General features: G+C 30.6%; 1 protein-coding gene across 1 annotated transcript in view; it reads right to left on the bottom strand.

Moving 5' to 3' along the window:
• LOC140439801 (glucose dehydrogenase [FAD, quinone]-like) overlaps nt 1–19,372 on the bottom strand; it is a 36,105-nt gene extending 16,733 nt beyond the window's left edge. The window contains exons 1-4 of the mRNA XM_072529945.1: nt 19,192–19,372; nt 13,016–13,234; nt 3,369–3,652; nt 1,494–1,848 (exon numbers count right to left, since the gene is read on the bottom strand). Of these exons, the coding sequence (XP_072386046.1) occupies nt 1,494–1,848; nt 3,369–3,652; nt 13,016–13,234; nt 19,192–19,372 (1,039 nt within the window). The remainder of the gene's footprint in view (nt 1–1,493; nt 1,849–3,368; nt 3,653–13,015; nt 13,235–19,191) is intronic.
• Nucleotides 19,373–22,268: the final 2,896 nt, after the last annotated feature.

Here is a 22,268-nt window from a genome sequence, read left to right as displayed (position 1 = left end):
AGAAAAGGTAGTGGGTTGTTATATTCTCTTTTCATGAGATAAACTAGAGGCCATTGCTAGACCAAAATGTTGTTTATATACTTTATGATTTAGTTAATAATAGGTATTGTGAATATATAATGTTAATAACTCCATTATAGCTGATACATTTAGTATTGTTCTAGTTGCCAATGTATCATTATTTTCTAATTTTGTTTTAAATATTGTTAAGTCTTATCTAATGGCACATTTGTAAATAAACTATTTATGTCAAAACTTATCAAAACATTATTTACAAGAAAACAGCTTCAGAACAATATTAAGTTTAATTGTTTAGAAAATATATAGTGGTAGGAGGGCACACTTTGAATTCACACTGCATATTGACAAACGCTGTTCTTTTTTCTACTTAATATCCCATAAATACTAGGTTATAGTTGATGCGAAAGTAAAAAAAATTATGTACTCTTCGTAAGACGTTTTTATATGAAATACGAAATTAGTATATTTAGAAGTTATCAGAGCACATAGACTTAATACTAATCACTTAAAACAAAAAGAAAAATCAAACGATCTCTACCTGGCGAAACCGAATTTAAATTTTTCCCACTGTGCTTCCTAAAACTTGCAAAGCAAACAGCTTGATAAATTACTCGGCAAGGGAATCTAAAATTGCATTCCACATGCCGTTCATGATGGTTAAAATTCAGAGCGAATTCAGTTTCTGGTACTCAAACCGAAGGAAAGTAATAAAACATAATGACGGTATTAGATTTTTGTTCTGATACAGGGCAGCGACAGCCTCTTATACGTATTTCGACCTCTTTAGGTCTCCTCAGAATGGTATAGCCACTACTCTGAATCAAAACAAAAATCTTTCCCTTCCTAGACAATAGTTATCAAAATAATTATATACAAACGTTACTATGCCATCTAAAAACAAAAAGAGAAACGATTCTAACATCATTAAAACATCAAACGATTTCTACCTGGCGGCACCGAATTTAAATTTTTCTAATAACAAAAATCTAATACCGTCATTATGTTTTATTACTTTACTTCGGTTGGAGTACCAGAAACTGAATTCACTACGAATTTTAACCATGATGAACGGCAATAATATAATAATGTGAAATGCAATTTTAGATTCCCTTGCTGAGTAATTTATCAAGCTGTTTGCTTCGCAAGTTTTAGGAGGCGCAGTGGGAAAAATGTGAATTCGGTTTCGCCAGGCAGAAATCGTTTGATTTCTCCTTTTGTTTTTAGATTGCGTAGTAACGTCCGTATCTAGTTATTTTAATAACTATTGTCTAGGACAAGAAAAATTTTTGTTTTGGTTCAGAGTAGTGGCTATACCGCTCTGAGGAGACCTAAAAAGGTCGAAATACGTATAAGAGGCTGTTACTACCCTGTATGAAAACAAAAATCTAATACCGTCATTATGTAATATTTACTTAGTTTTTAAATCTATCGCATTTGACATTTTTAAAATCAGAAAGATATCAGGTACTTACTATGTGCCTGTAAATGTTGTCTTGGTCCAATTCCTGATAGCATAAGAATCTGAGGACTGTTGATTGCTCCAGCACTTACTATAACCTCTCTTTTTGCTCTGGCTTTGTATAGTACTCCATTGCGCAGATATAGTACTCCTGTAGCTGTTTTATTATTAATAATAATCTTAGTGACATAGCTTTGCGTTAACACCCTCAAATTGTGTCTGTATCGAAATGGTTTAATAAACGCAGTGCCTCCATCTTGACGTCTTCCTTTGTAAGTATTTATCTGAAAACTGCTGACGCCAATTTGTCCTCTACCATTTACATCTCGGTTTCTATAGCCCATTTCTTCATTGGCTTTTAAAAATATCTAAAATAAAATGTCGTAAATAGTAAGATTGTAGTTAAAAAAGTTTAAACAAGTTATTATGCGAAATAAACAAATATTTAAAAATGAAACTCAAGCATATAATTCGGTCAGCAAAATAATTAAAACTAAATCATGGCCTTTATAATTTGTAGAAATTACGATAACATCAAATGTAAAAAGATGGCCCATTTTGGACACGTAGTAAGGGGAGACAGATATAATATTCTTCAAGTTATTATGATGGGTAAAATCGAAGGACGCAGAGGAATTGGTAGAAAGCAGGCCTCTTGGTTGAAGAATATCAGGGAGTGGACAGGAATGAGGAAAGCTGAGCAACTCTTTAGAATAGCTCAAGACAGAGACAGTTTCGCCATGTTAATCGCCAAAGTCAAGGGGACTTTATAGGGCACGTTAAGAAGAAGAAATTACGAATGGGAGTCATATAATACCCTTTATGTTGTTTATGTAATACCATTCTACATTAAACTCCGCATTTTGACCACAGCTCAAGCTCAAAGCTTGTCACAATTATTGTCAGTTTTGATATTTTAAGCTTATTTCTTTTACAAATTCTCAGACTCACTAATTCAAAACGTTAGAAAACTGACGCAAAGCAGTCTCTGTATCTCTCTCCAATTCGCCAGGTTTATCGACCACGTGATCAATGAGAAGATCAAGTGGTCGATAAACCCGGCCTATTTCACAGAGATGCAGAAACTTCTTTGCGTCAGTTTTATCTGTGGCATTGGGGGAAGGCGACTGTATTGCAGCAGTCAGTTTCTGTATTATATGTCTATGCATACGATACCATAAGAGGTTAAATTTTGTAACAACATTAGATCGTGCAGTTGAGTTGCTACCCTATTATACAATATGCTGTGATAACTGGTGGTAGTAAAAGCAGAGTATGTAAAGTGCAAATGGGACTCCCTCAAGGATCGGTGCTTGTCCCTATTTTCTTTAATCTGTATATATCTTAAATTGGTGCAAAGATAGCAAACAAATATGCGTATGATAATGATGAACATATTAAAAATTGCAAGCAATATACTGATAGAAAATTTGGAAGTCAGGTAGGTAAATACTAGGTAAATACTTCAGTGACTGTTGTTTACTGCCGTTTAAAAATAATACGCAGAAAATACTGATGCTAAAACAAATACTAGTAATAATATCATTCGCAAATTATACAAAACATTCTGAGGAGCAAATACCACTGCGCTCAGAACATAAGCCTTTAGTCTGGTCTATTTGGCAGCCAAATACTGGCCTACATTATGGTTTTATGGAACATCAGCATTATGATAACCCACCGATCGACTCAAACTGAATTAAACCGTAAGAATCACCATTGGATGTATAAAAAATACTCCTACTACCTGGCTCTTATAAAAAGCCAGGGAGAGCCTCTTAAGGTAATAAAGAAAAATAAATACGAACCCCCCAACTAACGATACCTATACATCATGTTGCAATAAGCAAATATACTGTACAAATTAAAAAAAAGTATACATTCAAACCTTGCTGTGTGCTGATCTAGGCATCGGTTGTTCTACTGATAATAATCCTGTAGAATTAAAATTATGATAGTCAATATCAACGGGAGAATTAGGATCGGTCCAGCGAAATCTTTCTGTTTTTAAAAAATAAGGTAAAACATCTTTGTAACACCATCCCTTATTGCCCATAGAGCACCATTTGTCATAATCCTCTCTATTTCCTCTTGTGTAAACAAGAGCATTTAGTAATGATGAACCCCCAACACCTCTTCCGCGAATATGAGGACATCTATTTTCTTTAAATCCTAAAAAGAGATACTATTTACAGTAAAATTATAAATACATAACACAGGTTTGCAAACAAATCTTTTTAAAAAGCTATTTTGATAGTTTTAACTGATTTGTATGATTTTTAATGCGCTGAATTCAAGCATGCGTTTTTTTTTACAAATTGTATACCTATTTTTCCAATGGTATTACCCTAAAGAGACAAAAGTGATGTATATCAAAATTTACAGTTGTTGTAATTAATATTTTAATTAATTTTGAATTCAAAGGAGCTTTTAATTTACCTAAAATCATTTTATTTCTTCTTCTTAACGTGCCCCATCTCTAAGGACATTGACGATCATCATGGCCCATTTCCGTGCCATTCCATACCTTTCATGGCCCATTTTTACATATTAAAAAGTAAAGGGGAGAGCACACATCCTTGTCTTACTCCACGATTTATAGGTATTTCTTTCGATTTTTGTTGGTCTATTGGTATTATGGCTTTCTGATATCGGTATAGATTGGCAATGATTCTCACGTCTTCGTGATCTAATTCTGCGTTCTGCAGTATTTTTGCCATTCTTCGGTGTTGTACTTTGTCGAAAGCTTTTTCTGAGTCGACTAGACATATGAATACGTCGCAATTGACATCTCGACATCGTTAAATTAGTGTTTGTACAGTAAATAATGTTTCTCTGGTGCCAAAGTCTTTTCTGAATCCCAATTGGTTTTCAGCTATTCTGCCATCTTGCTATTTATAGATACGTTCATGTATCACTCGTAAGAACACTTTTAGAATATGGTTCATCAAGCTAATTGTCCTGCGCTCTTCACACTTCACTGCGTTTGATTTTTTGGGTATTGGAATGAATATTGATATTAACCATTCTTTCGGAATCTCTCCCGTATAATAAAATGTCATTAAATAATTCTATTAGTGTGCCCATATGATTTTTTGTTAATATTCTTAAGATTTCTGTAGGTATTTCATCTGGTACTATGATCTTCTCATTTTTTATACGTTTTAGCGCTTTCTCAATTTCGTCTTTGGTGATTGGTGGCCCATTTCTTCCTCTTGGTTTAATGACCTCAATTTTCTCGTCGTCTTCAAATAGCTCTTCTATGGATTCTTTCCATCTGTTTATTTTATCTGTACATTCCGTTATTATCTTGTTATTTTTGTCCATGATATTTCCGATACCCTTCTTCGTGTATATGCCAGCTGTCTCTTTGATTTTCTGGTGTATGTTAAAACTGTCATGTTGTTTATCTAACCTTTTTATTTCTTCACACTTTTCTGATAGCCACAGTTTCTTAGCTTTTTTGATTTTCTGTTTGTTTATTTTATTAATTTTTTTGTACTGTTGTTCGTTTTTATTCTTGTGTGTCCATCTTTCGGTCATCAGTTCTTTTATCTCTTGTGTGATCCGTTGTTTATTTTTAGATAATGTGTCTTCTTGAAGTTTTTGTTTTGTAATATTTCTCAAGATCTCGTCTACTTTCCTTCAGTTATCTGTTGTTGTCAATTGCTTTTGCCTTTCTACGTCATCTTTGATTTGTTGGTATATATCGGTTTTAGTTTTCTCAGATTGATTCTCGGTGTTTTGGCATTTGTTTTTAACTTTTTTAACTTGTGTTTGCTAGAACTAGCTTGTGGTCACTTGTTCTGCTACTGGGTACGCTTTAGCCGATATTATGGCATTTCGGAATTTTTGATTTATTATTATTTAATCTATTTGGTTTCTTATTATAATTTCACAATCATCTCTAAGTGCTTTCCATGTATATATTCTTCGATTTGGAAGTTTATACCACGTGTTTTTGATAATGAGTTCGTTATCTTTGCAAAACTGAACTAGTCTTTCACCTTTTTCATTACGTGTACCCAGTCCTTGTTTTCCTACTACTTCTCAACCTCTTCCTTTCCGTACCTTCGAGTTGAAGTCACCTAAAGTCAAATTCATTCAAAAAATCATTTCTTTATTGTGAGGCTACTTTAAGTACATTTTCACTTTAATAATATCTGAAATGTCCCTTTGTAGCATTTATCAGTTATCTACTCATTAGTCATTAGTTATCGACTATCAGTCATTTTTGTGCTTTATTTTCCTTGATATCGTATTTCCATCTCCTTGAACAAATTCTCAGGAATATAGGTCAGATAGGAGTGGAGAAAATAGAGGCTCACGAGACAACGTAAGTCTTAAAAAGACTTTAGCATGCTTTTGAGAATATGTGTCTTTGTAATCAGAATCTCTACTGTTTCTTAAATATTTTTCCACAATATTCTTAAATACGAACTATCATTCTTTCTGGAGTTGGCACGGTGTTGGCAAACTCTTGATTCGCTGGAGGTCTTTTGATATCTAGTCCAACAAATACACCTGCGTTTAATTTCGTCTAGAGACCTGGAATCTTTTAACCGAGGCTGTCACGTGAAATATTCTTTGTCATGTGTAAGAGATTTGACAAAGTATTTCAAAAGATTCACCTTTATATGAAGGGGAGAAAGGAGATTTTTTCTTGTGGTATCAAGTTTTTCTGCAGAACATTATTTTGTCTAACTTTAAGCATTCTGGCTTTCAAATTGCCGTTGGCCATTGATTTTTCCGGTCACAAGTGTCTCATAAACATAAAATAAAAAAATTGGTTATAACCAGTTTTCCGCCCAAGAAACATTTTGAAAAACTTAGGGTTCTGGGGCGAAAAACTGGATACAACAAATTGTCTTGTTTTATGTTTAACCGTCACATATTTGCCTATCGTGATGTTTATGTTCGACTTTTGGAAGTTTAAGTTAGACACATAGACACCACCGTTATGGAGTAAAAGTTCTTTTAAGCTGCGTTTCGATGAGTCGATAAACAGACGCCATTGATTAGATTTAGAATGGATTTTAAAACCTTTAATGTCACTACATAAGCTAGATTTCCTTTTTGGGTGAATTAAGGTACAAAATTGCTTTCAATATATCTGAAGCTACTACTTCTAGAAGACGCATTTCCTGGCTTCAAAATTTACGAAAGTGGTATAACACGACTACCACTTAACTGTTCCGCGCTGCAATAAACAAAGTAAAGATAGCCGTGATGATCGCCAACATCCGGAACGGATAGGCACTTTAAGAAGAAGAATATCTGAACCAAGAAATTCTTGATAGCAATATTGATTTGGAACTTAGCAGATCTTTGGAAATATTCAGATATATCACAAAATTATTTATATTTTCCTAGAAGAACAATTTTGGTTTAGTGTTATCCTCAATGTCAGAGCTTGAAACCTGATCGTTCTCAGGTTGTTTTCCATCTTCATCTGAGTCTGGTATCACTACTAATATAGCAGGGGGCTTTGGACGTATTCTTTTTGCTTATTGAGGAAGACAACGAATGGCTGAGGTAAGAATTGGATACGAAATAAAATGATTTGATTTTTGAACTCTTTGATATCACAAGAGCAGAAGTAGTAGACGTCACTGTTTCCTTGGCTCTTGTTATACTATATGTACCTTAAAGTGACAACTTTCGTTTTACCCTTGAATCAGTCTCGAAGCTCCTATTCACATCTTTTGCAAACTTTACGAGGAGCTCAAACTTTGTCTTGATCCCCAAGTTTTAGTCCAAAGTATGCTAAATACATTTTCTTTACAAAGTTTGTTATGTAGTTGTTATGATATAAGTTACGAAATTATTATGTAAATAAGATTAAAATACTATCAACTTGGTAAGTCACATTATACAAACTAGAATAAATTGTATAAAAGAAAGCAAGTTGACATTATTTCATTAAGGTTAGTAACAAAACTAAATAGACAAAGTACATATAGTATACCTTGTATCATCTACCGAGGCACACTTGGCATTCTTCGATGCAAGTTCGCGCATCGTATGTAAGATATAGGAAGGTTAAAAATACCTCCTCATCTGTGATGCAATTTGCAGTGTACATTTTGTTTGGCTTCTGAAACAGAAACTAAATATTTTGAAGCTTCAGCTTTAAGGAACCAGCACACATAATATTGGATAGTGATACGAGTGATAAATTTATTGCTTTTTGTAAAAAATTGGAAATCTGGAGCAAGAATTTAAAGCAGAAAAACCTAGAAATGTTTAAAAATGTGGGTAAATGTATGAAAATGGTTAAATTATGAGTTTTCTGCACTGAAAACCAGAGCGTTCCGTACACTATTACTGTTTTCAACATCCTATCTTTGCAAAACAGTAGTTTCCGCGAAGGCTGCTTTGTAGACCAAATATAGATGGCAGCTAAATATAGAAAAAGAACTAAAAACGCCTATTTCTAATAATATACCCTTTTTTGATAAACATTGCTTGGCAAAACAGTTTCAAGGAAGTCACTAATATATATTAAACTTGTTTATAATTTAGTATTCATGCTCTTTATAAGGTTACGTATAATATCAGTGCTGGTGTGTATTTTATTTTTTATTTTGTCACAAAATTTGTATTTTTTTTTATTTTAGTAAATTAGTCAATGATGTTGGTGTTTTTTTCGCAAATGCTCAAGCCCTTTTCCCTCTCATTAAAAATAGTGCACTCACAGGTTGAGAATCACTATTGATTCGGTTAAACAGAAAATACCAAATCTGAATGGAGAAATTGGAGTAATAATGAAAGATAAACTTGATGACGTTACAGAAAAATGATGGTTTCACTTTAAGGCATTCAATAAATAATATAATCAATATTGTAAACTTTGATGAAAATATTAATATGGATCCGTCTCTAAAATAAAAAAGTTTAAATATGCTCCAATTACGTATTGTAACCTTGAGAGATGTTTTTGTTTTTATAAACAAATGTTAACAGATAGGTAGGAGACATAATATTACTTTAAAAAATATAGGAATGAATATATTATGATTATGTATTGTAGTAACAAAAATATGTAAATTTGTTTTATTATATTCTTATTCATCTTGTGGTTAAAATGAAATATTTTAAGATATATACTTTGCTGTTTTATTTGTCACAAAACCTAAAGTTTAGAAAATGTATCAAGAAATAAGAATGCAATTTGTTTTAAAATCAAACCACACTTATTCAACCTAAACTTTAAAATTATGTTAGTAAAATAGTAAAATAATAAAAGTACATATTATCTTAATAATTATAAATTCATATTTGCGTATTATTTCTGCATATTCCATTCATATTTTAGACATTTTTTAATGCATATTTTCCAGTTTTTAATTACCAGTATAATAGAGGGTACCACGAGTCAATAATGATAGGAATTTCCGACTTTTCCTAGGAATATTTTTCTAACCGAAACCGAGTAATGTTAGCGCCAGAATTATTCCGAGAAAATACTAGCCATTATTGTATTTTTGTATTTTCCTATACGTTGTGTTATACATTCAGATTAGTGACACTTTTGCAAGAATAAATTGATTTTTACATGTGAGAAAAGAAGATCGATATACTTTTTTTACATAACGTATACCTCGACAACTATGGCCATTGGTACAGGAAGTGTGTTTTAGAAACTATATAGTTTTTGTGATGTCCAGCGCTTTATACAGGTTAGTGAATTCTGTGCAGTCGGTGAGGATGTGTTTCACACTCAGGTGAACATTGCAATGGTAGCAAGTTGAACGAGTTTTTGAGGACATCAAGAAACCATGGCCAGCTTGGTGTGGTTGATTCGGAGTCTTCAAATAAACGATGAGCCTCTTCTAGTTAGGAAGTCCAGAGAGAAATGGCCAATAAACTGTTAGAGTTTATCAAGTCATGTTTGGCTCTTTTGCCATAAGTTTTGCCAAGTATTCTTTATTGACACTTTGAAAACGAGTTTGAGATCGTTAGCTAGTTGAATTGTGGTAACTTCAATGCTATGGTTGGTAGCTTCTTAGTCAAAATGATCGGCTGTTTCATTATCAGTAATTCCAGTATGAGAAGGCAGCTATATGAGAGATACTGCTACATCGTGAGCATAGAAATTTTGGTCTATGTCATAAATGTTTTGAACAAATGTGTGGTTAGTGAACATTGTAGTGAATGAATAAATAGATCTGAACAGACACCAGAAAAAGGGAATCTGAACAAATGGCAATAGGTCTGTTTTGATGATTTCAAATGTTTTGAATAAATGGGTGGTTAGTGAAAATTGTAGTGATTAAATGGATAGATAAAAGGGAATCTGAACAAATGGCAATATGTCTGTTTTGATGGGAGATTAATTTAAAAGCCAACAGAATACTACACAATTTAACTGTGTAAACGCTGCATTACTAAACATTAGTAAATGTTAAGGGTAACCAAGATGATCTTACAAGTTCGTGTTTAGTGGTGCCTGTACAGCCAGCACCAGTGGTAGCTTTAGCAGCATCGGTATAGGGAATTAAATAATATGATTTTTTTTGTATAATTTCTAAAAATGCTTTCTTTATATGCATGTAGGAAAATTCATGTTTGTTAAATATGGTGAGTAAGGTGTCTATTGAAGGAAGGTGTTTATTCCAGGGGAAAAATAAAGGTGGAGAAAGTGAACTAGTCAGACAGAATTCAATATTTTTTAATAGTGAAGTAATTAATTGAGGTATAGATTTTATGACGCGGTGCTGAATATTTTTGTTGAAAGAAGACGCATTGTGGTAATAAGGGAATGAACGTGATTAGAAGGATTTGCGGATGGTGAAGCAGTATGTAAAAGTAAACGAGATTGTTGTCTTAAGGCGAGAGGACGTTCATTGGATTCACGGTACATGCACTCGATAGGACTAGAGCTAAAAGCATCTAGACATAGACGGAGCGCGGACTATTGTGAACAGAGCTTATTAAATCTGTCAGATCCACAGGCTGAGGAAAAGATAAAGCTATCGTAGTCGAGCTTAGATCCGATGAGGGCTCTGACATTTTGGAAAGGGCCATTGAAGATGACAGCAAAATAGGTCAGCGGACCATTTTCGCAAAATGAGTTTGCATAGTCTTGATATAAATCGAGTTTGATATTTCCGGTATTAAGATAGATGTCAAAGCTGCAACTAGTTCTACGATTTTTGTGTTTAAAAGTCAAAATTCCTTTATTTGCATTCGTCTTAATCGTGATCTCAATATACTAAATATATACATTAATACTAAATTCTGCTCGTTTCAAACTTGACGCTTTTGAGTTTGTTTATTTTGGTTTTAGGATAATTTTGATAAGAAAATTTGTTATTAAAGTGCAATAAGGATTAAGGACAATTAATTCCACAATATTATTCCCCAAGGAAACAATAGATCGAATTATATTGCTAAAACTTCAAGTACAATATTCACATGATATATTAGTTGGGTATAAACATATTTCTTTGCATGTTTACCATACTTAAATATAATAAATTTAATTAAATACAATTAATAATATAATAATTTTTCCTCGCCAAAACTTTGAATATAAATTAAATGCGTCATGTGAGCTGTCTAGCTATTAGTTGAAAATGAAATCATGAGGACCGAAATCTACTTTGTCTGTTTTAATACATACAATTAAAAAAAAATACTTAACAAAATTAAGCAAATAAACGAATAAGTAGGAAATCATTTAACTCCCGATGAAAAACTACGCACACGACTTTTTGGATGTCAACAAACAAATCTATCTATCTATCTATAGCACAAAATCTATTCATGTGTTGAATACAGGCCTCTCCTATTTGTCTCCATTTGTCTCTGTCTTCTGTTTGTCTTTTCCACATTGGACCTGCGCTTTGCTCAATGTTATCTTTCCATCTCATTTGCGGTAGACCTCTTGACCTTTTTGCAGTATATGGTCTCCAGCGGCCAATTTCTTTATTCCATCTTCCATCCTGATATCTTTCGGTATGCCCAGCCCATTTTCATTTTAATTTTAATGCATGTTCGACAGCGTCTGTTGTTTCGGTTTTGCATCTTATCCACTCGTTCCTCTTTTTATCTCTCAACGATATTCCCAACATTTGTCTTTCCAGAGCTCTTTGAGATTTCTTTATTCTATCTAAGTGCTCTTGGTACACGTCCACGTCTTGTCACCATATGTCAAACAGGTAGGACGCATGTACTAAATACCTTCGCTCTTAATTTTAAAGGAATTTTTGAGATTTTGATAGTATATGAAAATTTTCCGAATGCCTGTTGGGACCCCATTCTTATTCTTCCGGTTATTTCTTTAGTCTGGTTACTTTGTCTGTTCTGATAGCTTGTCCTAAGTAAATATATTCTTGGACGTGTTCTATGTTTGTTCCACCTATGGTAATTACTGATCTGTCTTCTGTATTAGTCATTATTTTAGTTTTCTTTAGATTCATTTTTAGTCCTTTCTCAAGAGATGTTTTTTCTAGATCTGAAATCATTATTCGTAGTTGTTTCATAGTTGTTGCTATCAGGAGTACATCATCGGCGAATCTTAGATGATTTAAATATTTCCCGTTTATACAAATCCCTTTATTGTCCCAGTCTATAGATTTAAAAATGTCTTCCAACGCCAGAGTAAAAAGTTTGGCTGACATTGTATCCCTTTATCTGACACCTCTACAAATTCTAATTAATGGAATTTGCAAATCTCTGTCTAGCTGAATTCTCATAGTGGCTTTTTGATATATATTGTGGATTAACATTCTGTACCGTGAATCTATTTGGCAATTAACTAGCGCTTCTTCTACTGCACATAGTTCTAGGCTGTCAAACGCTTTTTCATAGTCAACAAACGCTAGGTTTATTGGAAAATTGTATTCATTGGTCTTCTCTATCAATATTTTAAGGGTGTGAGGTTGGTCGGTTGTGCTTTACCCCTTTCTGAATCCTGCCTGTTCAACTGGTTGGTATGCATCAAATTTGTTGTTTAGTCTAGTTGTGATCACCATAGTAAAAGTTTTATAGATTTGTGACAAGAGATAAACAAACAGTTTATCTCTTGTCACAAATCTATAAATAAGACAAACAAATACTTACTACAAAATAGTTACTGAAAATTAAAAATTACTACGTATTTAAATTCATGCAAATATTAAATCTTTCTCTTGAAAAATCAAAAAATGAATCCACCTAATGCATTAATTATTCATAGATAACATACAGGAACATAACAGTATAGAGCGCCTATACAGTATACGTATACTGTATTGAGTAGCAATCCATAGCTTAATCCTTCATAATATAAGATAAAGAAAACTTAAATTATTGGGATTTAAAAAGGATAGACAATAGAAGAGTGATAATGAATGGATGAATTATTTTTTTTGTCAAATATTATAATTATAAGAATGTATAATTTTAAGTCACCTATTGTGATCCATTGACATAAATAATTATTGTTTCCAAAAAACTGAACGGAGTCTTGACCCATAAACAAAAGAAAGAAACTCAGGATAAATTAGTAAATTGAATCAAATTTTGAAATACAAATCCCATATTTACCTAAACAAGAATTTTTTTGTGGAATACTGTAAAATCCCCAGTTATAATCGCTCATCATTAAAGCTTTGTAACTGATCCCAGTAACGTCGGTAATATTATTTCCATAGTCACCAGCTTCCAGCAGCAAAATTTTCCAGCCAGAAATTTCAGATAGGCGGTTTGCTAATAGAGTTCCAGTAGATCCAGCTCCAACAATAATGAAGTCATATTCTCCACAATCTAAAATAATATTAATTCTTAATTATTTTTATTATCTTTTTAGATCCACCATTATTATCGATCTCTATTCCATTTGTAAACAGGAAACAAGGCAGACTGGGTTAAGTAGACTAATTATCTAGGATTATCATTATTACCTCGTAGCATAAAAATGTATTTAGTTAATTTATGAATTGTTTATTTAACTAACTAATTTGTTTAATCATTTAAAATTGCACTTTTCTCTTATTATTATAAGTTATAAGTAAAAAGGTTATGAAATAATAAGCAACATATCTATTGATGTATTATAGTTATAAGTAATATCTTTTAACAATAGATCTTACTAAAATTAACTTTTTATTTGAAAACCAAATCTATGTGTTATTTTTTAATAAATGTGTTAATTATTATTTTTACAATTACTTGTTCTCAAAAACTTTACAAATATGTTTTGTTTATGAACACAAATTATGGAATTAATCAACATATAGAACTAACATATTATAGAAAGTTTATAACAATTAATTTGTTTATAATATATTTATAATGTTTTTCAGTCAAGAAAAGTAATTGTAAAAATGTAAAGCATAATTAAAGAGGAATTAAAACTTATAAATTTCATTTTCAAAGAAAAAGGTTTTTCTTTTGTAAAATTTATTTTTAAACGATATTATGTAACACTATAATACATAAATATTTGAGCTATTTATCTTTTCGTGAATTTTATTACTAGTAATATTAAGAGAAAAGTAAAATTCTACAAAATAAATATTTATTTTAAATTTTTTAAATAAATTATTCAGTTAAATAATTCACAAATTAACTAATTAAATTTTTGTAATCCATGCAACGACGTACCTCAAAAACTCAACATCAATTTTTCGTTGATTAGAACCACAGACATTGCGACTTATTCAGGTTTTGAAATAGGAAAATCGAGAAATAAAAAAATTGCTAACCCGGATTCTAAGGGTCGTAAAACATTGAATTTTGAGTTATTTTGAATTTTTTTTATTTTTATAATCACAGTACTTTTGTAAACCTATTTTAAATTTTTTAACATAAATTTTTTAATTAGTCAATATTTTAATATAATAAGTGATGGATTCGACTGTTATTTGATGAAAATTTATTTCAACTAACAATAAAACACTGAAAACTTTTGTCTTCAACAATTATTTAAAATTTATTTTAAATTATTATTACTACAGCGGTTTCGGTCAGAGTGCCTTTCTAAAGTGATATATTTTTGGTATGTGTGTACACTTTATAGTCTTTAACTGAAGAAGTTGAGGAGGGGAGAACTGTTTGTCGCAAGTTGGTCATTTAGAATTATGTTTGTATTTTTTAGTTTGTTTATTTCCATAGATTCTAATAAAAATAGCTTAAGGCCTTTATTTTGAATGTAAAGAATTTAAAATTCGTCAATAAAAGAATGATTATAATCTAGAAGGTAAAGTGCTTACGAAGAGTCAGTTTTCCTATTATTGGAATCCCTTTTATATTCTGTTATACCTTTAGTAAAAGTTCTATCAGTTTGACCGATGTAAGTTTTTGTGCAGTCGCCACATTTAAGTTTTTATACACCGCTGTGTAATTGCTTTTTATTTTGGCTCTTGTTGTTATTAATATATTTTCTGATTGCATAATACAGACTTAATTATATATGGCCAACTTGAGACAAACATTTCTCCCCTTTTCAACTTATTCAGTTAAAGACTATAAAGTGTAAACAAATACCAAAAATAAATTACTTGAGAAAGGCACTATGGCCGAAACAGCTGTAGCTGTGGTGATAATAATTTAAAATAAATTTTGTGGAAGTTTTGAAAACAAAAGTTTTCAACGTTTTATTGTTAGATAATAAAATATGCCTTTCTGTTCAAGTTGGTGCTTTCAAAATTAATTGTTTTTGTGATCTCTGTAGGGTTGTTAATAATTTCGTTAAGAGTAGGTTTCATGTCTAGCGCTTTATACAGGTCGGTGAATTCTGTGCAGTCGGTGAGGATATGTTTCACACTCAGGTGAACATTGCAATGGTAGCAAGTTGAACGAGTTTCTGACGACATCAAGAAACCATGGGTCAGGTTGGTGTGATTGATTCGGAGTCTTCAAATAATCGATGCTTCTCCTATATAGTTTAGAAGTCCAGAGAGTTTATCAAGTCATGTTTGGCTCTTTTTCCATAAGTTTTACCAAGTATTCTTTGTTGACTTTTTGAAAACGAGTTGGAGATCGTTAGCTAGTTGAATTGTGGTGACTCCAGTGCTATGGTTGGTAGCTTCTTAGGCAAAATGATCGGTTGTTTCATTATCAGTAAATCACTTAAAAAGGCACTATGGCCGAAACAGCTGTAGCTGTAGTAATAATAATTTAAAATAAATTGTGTGGAAGTGTTGAAAAGAAAAGTTTTCAGTGTTTTATTGTTAGATAATAGAATATGCCTTTCTGTTCAATTTGGTGCTTAGACTAATAGATTAAGCATAATAACGTTGTAGATAAAAGCTTATCTACAACAATTTATCTACAATTATTTTGCAATAATTAAGCAACAAATTAACAAAAATAACTTTACAAACTTTCCTTTTAAAGGACTTCCTATGCTTTTTCAGTAAAATTTTCTCACTTTTCTATATAATTGGTCGGTCATCACCTTTAGTATTTGAACTTAAATAATGATTTTACATTGTTTCCATATTATTTGTAGATAAAAAATGACGTATAATCTTTTGCATAGTTTGTTTATGATTGATGAACAAGGCTTTTTATTTGCTAATTTTTCTGATCTATTAGTGAAATAAATTAATGAAACTGAAAAAAATTCGAAAATGTTAATGAACTGATAAAAAAGGTGACACAACAACCATGGGAAATGTATGGAGAAAAAATGAAACAGGCTGGCAAAGGGCAAAGGTAGGTAGCTGTTCTACTAAACACTAAAATTCTTTAGACGAGAAAAATAATACAAATGCATTGTTTTTAATAAAATAAAAAACTCAAATAGGTCATAATATTAATTGAGAATAACTAAACAAACCATCATATCAATTCCAAACATTGATGATAATAAAAATCTAGAATACCAAGAAAAACAAGAATACAAAATAATGAAGAAAAATATCAGATGATGTATAAAAAAGCTACTTGAATGTTAACATTTATTTTAAATAAGGCTTCTACTAAATAAAAAACTTACCATGAACAGGGGGATAAAAATTCTGATATACAATGTACAATATCAATACTTAGCAACCATTCCAAAAATATAAGTACTATATTACGAAAAATTAATAGAAAAAATTTTAAATCAAGTTAAATAAAAATAAAACAAATAATCAAAAACTGCATTTAAAAATGGATCAGATTTACTTAAACAGCTTATCAAAAAATATTTATTGCCATAGAAGGTAATTGGACAGTATCCAGACAGACACTATTTAAAATATAAATATGTTTAAGACAGTCTAAACATATAAATATGTTTAAAACAATAATAATGTAAATAAAATTCTATCAACAACAACAATGCAAAATATAATAGAAATATTTAAGAAGCATAAAAGGTGTAATCCAACGAGACCGTACCCGCAAGAAGATAAATTAGAAAATATAGAAGCACAGCAACTAAAAAAATTGGAACACGAATAAGGTTGACACACAATATGCAACTAAACAAAGTTTGACAAGCTAGTTATAACAAAAAGAGATCCAGATGACAGTACAGGAAACAGATGGCAAGAACGAACAATCATGTATGTTGTTTGTTACTGGCTAGTAAAGTAAAACTTTAAATTAAAACTTAACTAACTAAACAAAAAAAAAAACAAAAACATAAGAAAAACTGTAAAAGAGCACTATTCTTCATTTATTTTATATGTTGATTTTTTAATTTTGACCGATGGCTTCACTCTTGGATGTTAGTTCTTTCAAGGGTTAAACCACACTAATCTTTTCGATTATATATATATATATATATATATATATATATATATATATATATATATATATATATATATATATATATATATATATATATATATATATATATAATGAACCAGAAGTATTTGCTGACAACGTAAGGAAGTAAACGTTAAATATTGGATTTGCAGCAATAAAAATGAAACGTGTACTCTTTTAAATCTTTATTCCAAGTTTTCGGACATTGGTTATGTCCTTCATCAGGGAGCTACAAATGTGATAAATAAATTGTTGGTGTTGGTATAATTAATTAAAAAATTTTCACTACTTACAAACTTAATGAGGTTGTATCAACGAAGAAGTATTATAATGTTGATAAAATTTATCACAGTCTCTCATCTTTTTTTAATATACAAAACCTATTTTTATGTTTAAAAATTTAAAAAATTATTACTGTACATCCAAAAACACTTAATTATTCTAAATACATAAATGACATTATTTTGACAAAATTCTCTTTAATGTCAATTGATAAATTATTGTTTGTGTTATTGCATTTATCTAGTAGTAACAAATAGGAGAACATTTCATTTAGATGACCAATATCCATTCTATGATTCATTGCATTGTTATTTTGGCAAATGTAGGCCATTTCAAGAAAAAGTCTTTTGGTGATGTTACTTTCCTGTTCTACTACTTTGATGTTATTATAATCTATTTGATGCCCATTTTTAAATGCATGTTCACCCAATGCACTTTTTTCAGGATGCAGTCTATTATCTGACTTGTGGGATGTAATGCGGTCTTTAAGGCATCTTGATGTTTGACCATAGTATACTTGTTTACATGATCCGCACGGTATACAGTAAACAACGTCAGTTAAAGACAAGAGTGCGGATTGGTCTTTAAGTTTAGAAAAAACTTTGTTAACTGTTAGTACCGTTTTATGTGCAATTTTGATATTATTAATTGATGAAAAAATTCTACTTAGTTTCTGTCCAATGTCCTTAATGTATGGAAGAGATACATATCTAATTGTAGTTTGTTTTGGTAAAGGATCTACAGGTCCAATTCTATCTTGTGATACAAAATCAGCGATACCGCTTTCGATACAAAAAATTTAAAAATCCTTTATAACCTATTCATTGAAAACTCATACCCAAGTATACTACTAAAGAAAATTTTGTTTAACACTCCAAAAAATTTAACTAGTCATTTAAGAAACGAAGAAAATCTGTCTGTATCATCATAAAAATAGGTTTTGTATATAAAAAAAAGATGAGAGACTGTGATAAATTTTATCAAAATTATAATACTTCTTCGTTGATACAACCTCATTAAGTTTGTAAGTAGTGAAAATTTTTTAATTAATTATACCAACACCAACAATTTATTCATCACATTTGTAGCTCCCTGATGAAGGACATAACCAATGTCTGAAAGCTTGGAATAAAGATTTAAAAGAGTACACGTTTCATTTTTATTGCTGCAAACCCAATATTTAACGTTTACTTATATATATATATATATATATATATATATATATATATAATTAAATGGCCAAATATTTGGCCATTTAATTTAATAAAGCGATAGCGGCTTTCGCTAAAAGATTTTATCTTTTACATATATATATATATATATATATATATATATATATATATATATATATATATATATATTCTTATTTTCTAAGTAATGGGCGGGGGGACTTTTTGAAATTGATAATAATAAATATAGATAAACTAATAAACGGATAACTTGCGTTTATGCGACGTAATGCGTGTATGCGTTAAGAATGCGACGTAAAAAACTAGAAATCCCATTATTACAGTAACGTTTGACAGAGCATGTCGCACAGAAAAGAGTGTAGAAGCCAGAAACGGAAAGAGAGAGAGAGAGGGAGGAAAGAGAGGGAGAGAAAAATTAGTGAAGGATACTGTTTTCATTCAGTACTTGATGAAATAGGGATACTTAGAAAAATGTTATATATCACCTTTTTTGAAGAGTAAATGGTAGTTTAAATTATACTATTTTGAAATGAATTTAAATTATACCTTCTGGTGGGCTTAATCGTATAACTTGGTATTTTCCTGCGCTGGTATCAGGTTGGTAGGCTTTTGAGTCCTCTATAGCTTTGTTTAGCTGCGTCTCATAATAATCAATATCTTTTTCTGTGTACGATAATGCCGAGTGTGTTAAAAACAACAAACAAAAAATACTAGATAAGCACAACATTATTAATGTAATAATTTTAGTTCCCAATGTAAAATGGTTTATATACTGTGTATGTTACACGTATAATTGGTTAATTACACATTATAAAAAATGAATTATGTATTTAGACAGATAAGGAAAATTATTTGGTTACAGTTTTGGGAATTTCGTTGTTGTTTTTCCCCAAGGCATAGTCTTATTGAGTGGTTATTACGATCAATTACTATTATTATTAATATATACAGTGTAATGATTTTTTTTTATTTATTCACGGAACAATGCACCGAATCCTTTGATTAACCAGCATTTTTAATCTAATTTTTTACTTTACTCTCCTAGGTATTTCCAATAGTTCACCTCAGAATCTTATAGTAATTGTTGCTTACCTTACTCTTGTGGCTTGGTTCACTGCCCGAATTTAAACAAACATTTTATGCCAAGCTGTACAGAAAAAAAAATTACGTTAATTAGAGAATTTTTAAAAGCACCACAGCGTTATTAAGTGCAATGCCTGAAGCCTGGAGTAACTTTTAAGTGTTTGCAACTCAAAACTGTTGGTTATATAATTTTTTATGGCAATTTTTAAAATTGCATGAAATCTTTTAAATTGCAAAAAACCGTGCATATAAGCAAATATTTAATGACTAATAATTGAGCTGTACTACATTAAATATGATCATATTCTATGCAAAATTAATGATCGAAATTCCAAAAATCGGACTGTTTCACCACTTTTAATTATTGAAAAAACTTTTTTCAATAAAAGAATTTTTTTTTCTTCCTGAAGAAAAACTTCCTGAGATCTGATTGGTCAGTTCCTACTCGAGATACGTATAATTAATTATAATTATTCCTAAACTTTTTTTTCTGATTTAATTTTAAACGGATTCTCTTGTTGGTCAATTATATTTTTATTTAGGAATAAAAATAATTGCTCAAAACGTGTTTCAACCATTTGTTTATTCCTTTGAATTAGGGGCGTTTTTTGTGTAATGACCAAATTAAGCTACAACGCTCCCTATCCAGTACACACAGTTTAAGGTTATTGATTCTTAGAGCTGAAGACAAGATAAAGATTTAACAAAAACTGTTGTACTTATGACCAATAAAAGGTGAATTAGTTTATTTTGTTTAAAAAATTACAGCTACTGTGTTTATAACAATTTAAAATTAAAATTAGGGCTATTCAATAGTTAGGGGCCTATGTTCTATGGATACATAATTTTAATTTTTAAAAAGTTGCTATTTATAGTCAAAAACACGAGTAAAGTTGACTGTTTTTTTCGAGTAGCCGAATCGGCTCGGTTTTCCTGGTTCGCCTGTCGTTCCGGACGGTACACTAGTCCTAGCTGTAGAGATCAAAATGTCTTACATTTTGAGCATTAATAAGTGAATTTTTAAAACCAGTATATTGTTATGAAGGGCAATCCCTGGAGTAAATTCCAAGTCCGTGCAACTCCAAATTGTTGTTTGTAATTTTTTGATGTCGCTTTAAGTTACAAAAAAACACACACTTTGCAGATAGTCTTATACAGATAAGTTTGTAGCTAGAGCTATTTTAAAAAACTTCAGCTACTTAAAAAATATGCCGAACTTCAATATACTAGATTGAAGCCACAAATATTAGTATGACAAAAAAATTCCCATATTCGTTAAAAGTTACAGAAAATGATAACATATGAAGACCAATTTATAAAAATAAAATACCATTAATTTTTACTCAACCTCATGAGATTCGTGTTTACGAGGTAATAAAAATATATTACATGGATCCAAACCGTCCAGGATGGATTATCAAAAAAAAAGGTAAAAAGAAATGGACTATATTTAAATATTTTTTACTGAGGGCTCCAAAATTCAAAATAAAACGGGTTAAACAATATATCACTGGAATTCTAATTACAAAAAAATCATAATCATATTCAAAATATTTTCTACAACAAACCACAACATTTATACAACCAAAGTACAATTAAATTTTAGAAATTGCCAACCACTAATTTTAAATGAGAGATAATTTGAATATGAGTCACATAGATTATTCATAAAAATAATAAACAGAATAAGATCAAATAAGTAACTCCAGCATGCAAACACAGAATAGGTATGACTGATAACCCATATTACTCCTGTGGTAAAATGGGAGATCTACAGCACGGTATATTGGAATGTGGACAGTACAAACAAAGTATCAAAATAATGTATGAAAAGCTAATTGAACTAAATTGTCTTTTATCTGTCAATTTAAATAAAATTATTTTCCAAAAAATAAGCAGACATTAAAATATATCTACGAATATAATATAACTTACGAATATATAACTTACGAATATATTAAAAATTGTAAATATATCATAAAAAACTCAAAAAATATATCTATGAACATATAACTCCCTGTAAATTTGTATTATAAATATTCTTAGGTAAGAAAATCAAAAATTGTAAATATTTCATACAAAAACAAATAATAAAAAAGTATGAATATTGCATGCACTAAATACATGTTATAAAATAAATTTAACATAAATATTTACTATTTAATATAAAAAAATATATCATATAATATGTAAAGATTAAATTCCGGTAGGGATCTATGGAGGAATATCACCGAGCCACAAGCCCTTATCTCTTGGCGTACTGCTCCACCATAGGCCGATCAGACACCAGCATATGCTAGTATAAGCCGCAGATTGTTTTAGAATTTTAAACTGCTGCGTTAGTCTTTTTATTTTTCTGTACACCGAGCCGGGGCTTGAACCCACATCCACTGAACCATTCGACAGTGAAGCGAATGAGAATTGTAACCTGAATTCTGTGTTTTAAAGGTTTGTGAGTTTTAAGATGGCCTTAATATGTAATTGTATTATTTTTCTTATTATTAAATCAAAGCCCGGAGCCTCTTTGGGATTGATATTGT

The sequence above is a fragment of the Diabrotica undecimpunctata genome, chromosome 4 (assembly GCF_040954645.1).
Source record: "Diabrotica undecimpunctata isolate CICGRU chromosome 4, icDiaUnde3, whole genome shotgun sequence".
NCBI classification, from domain to species: domain Eukaryota; kingdom Metazoa; phylum Arthropoda; class Insecta; order Coleoptera; family Chrysomelidae; genus Diabrotica; species Diabrotica undecimpunctata.
Note: the sequence above shows the minus strand (reverse complement) of the source record. Positions and strands in the feature narration are given on the sequence as shown.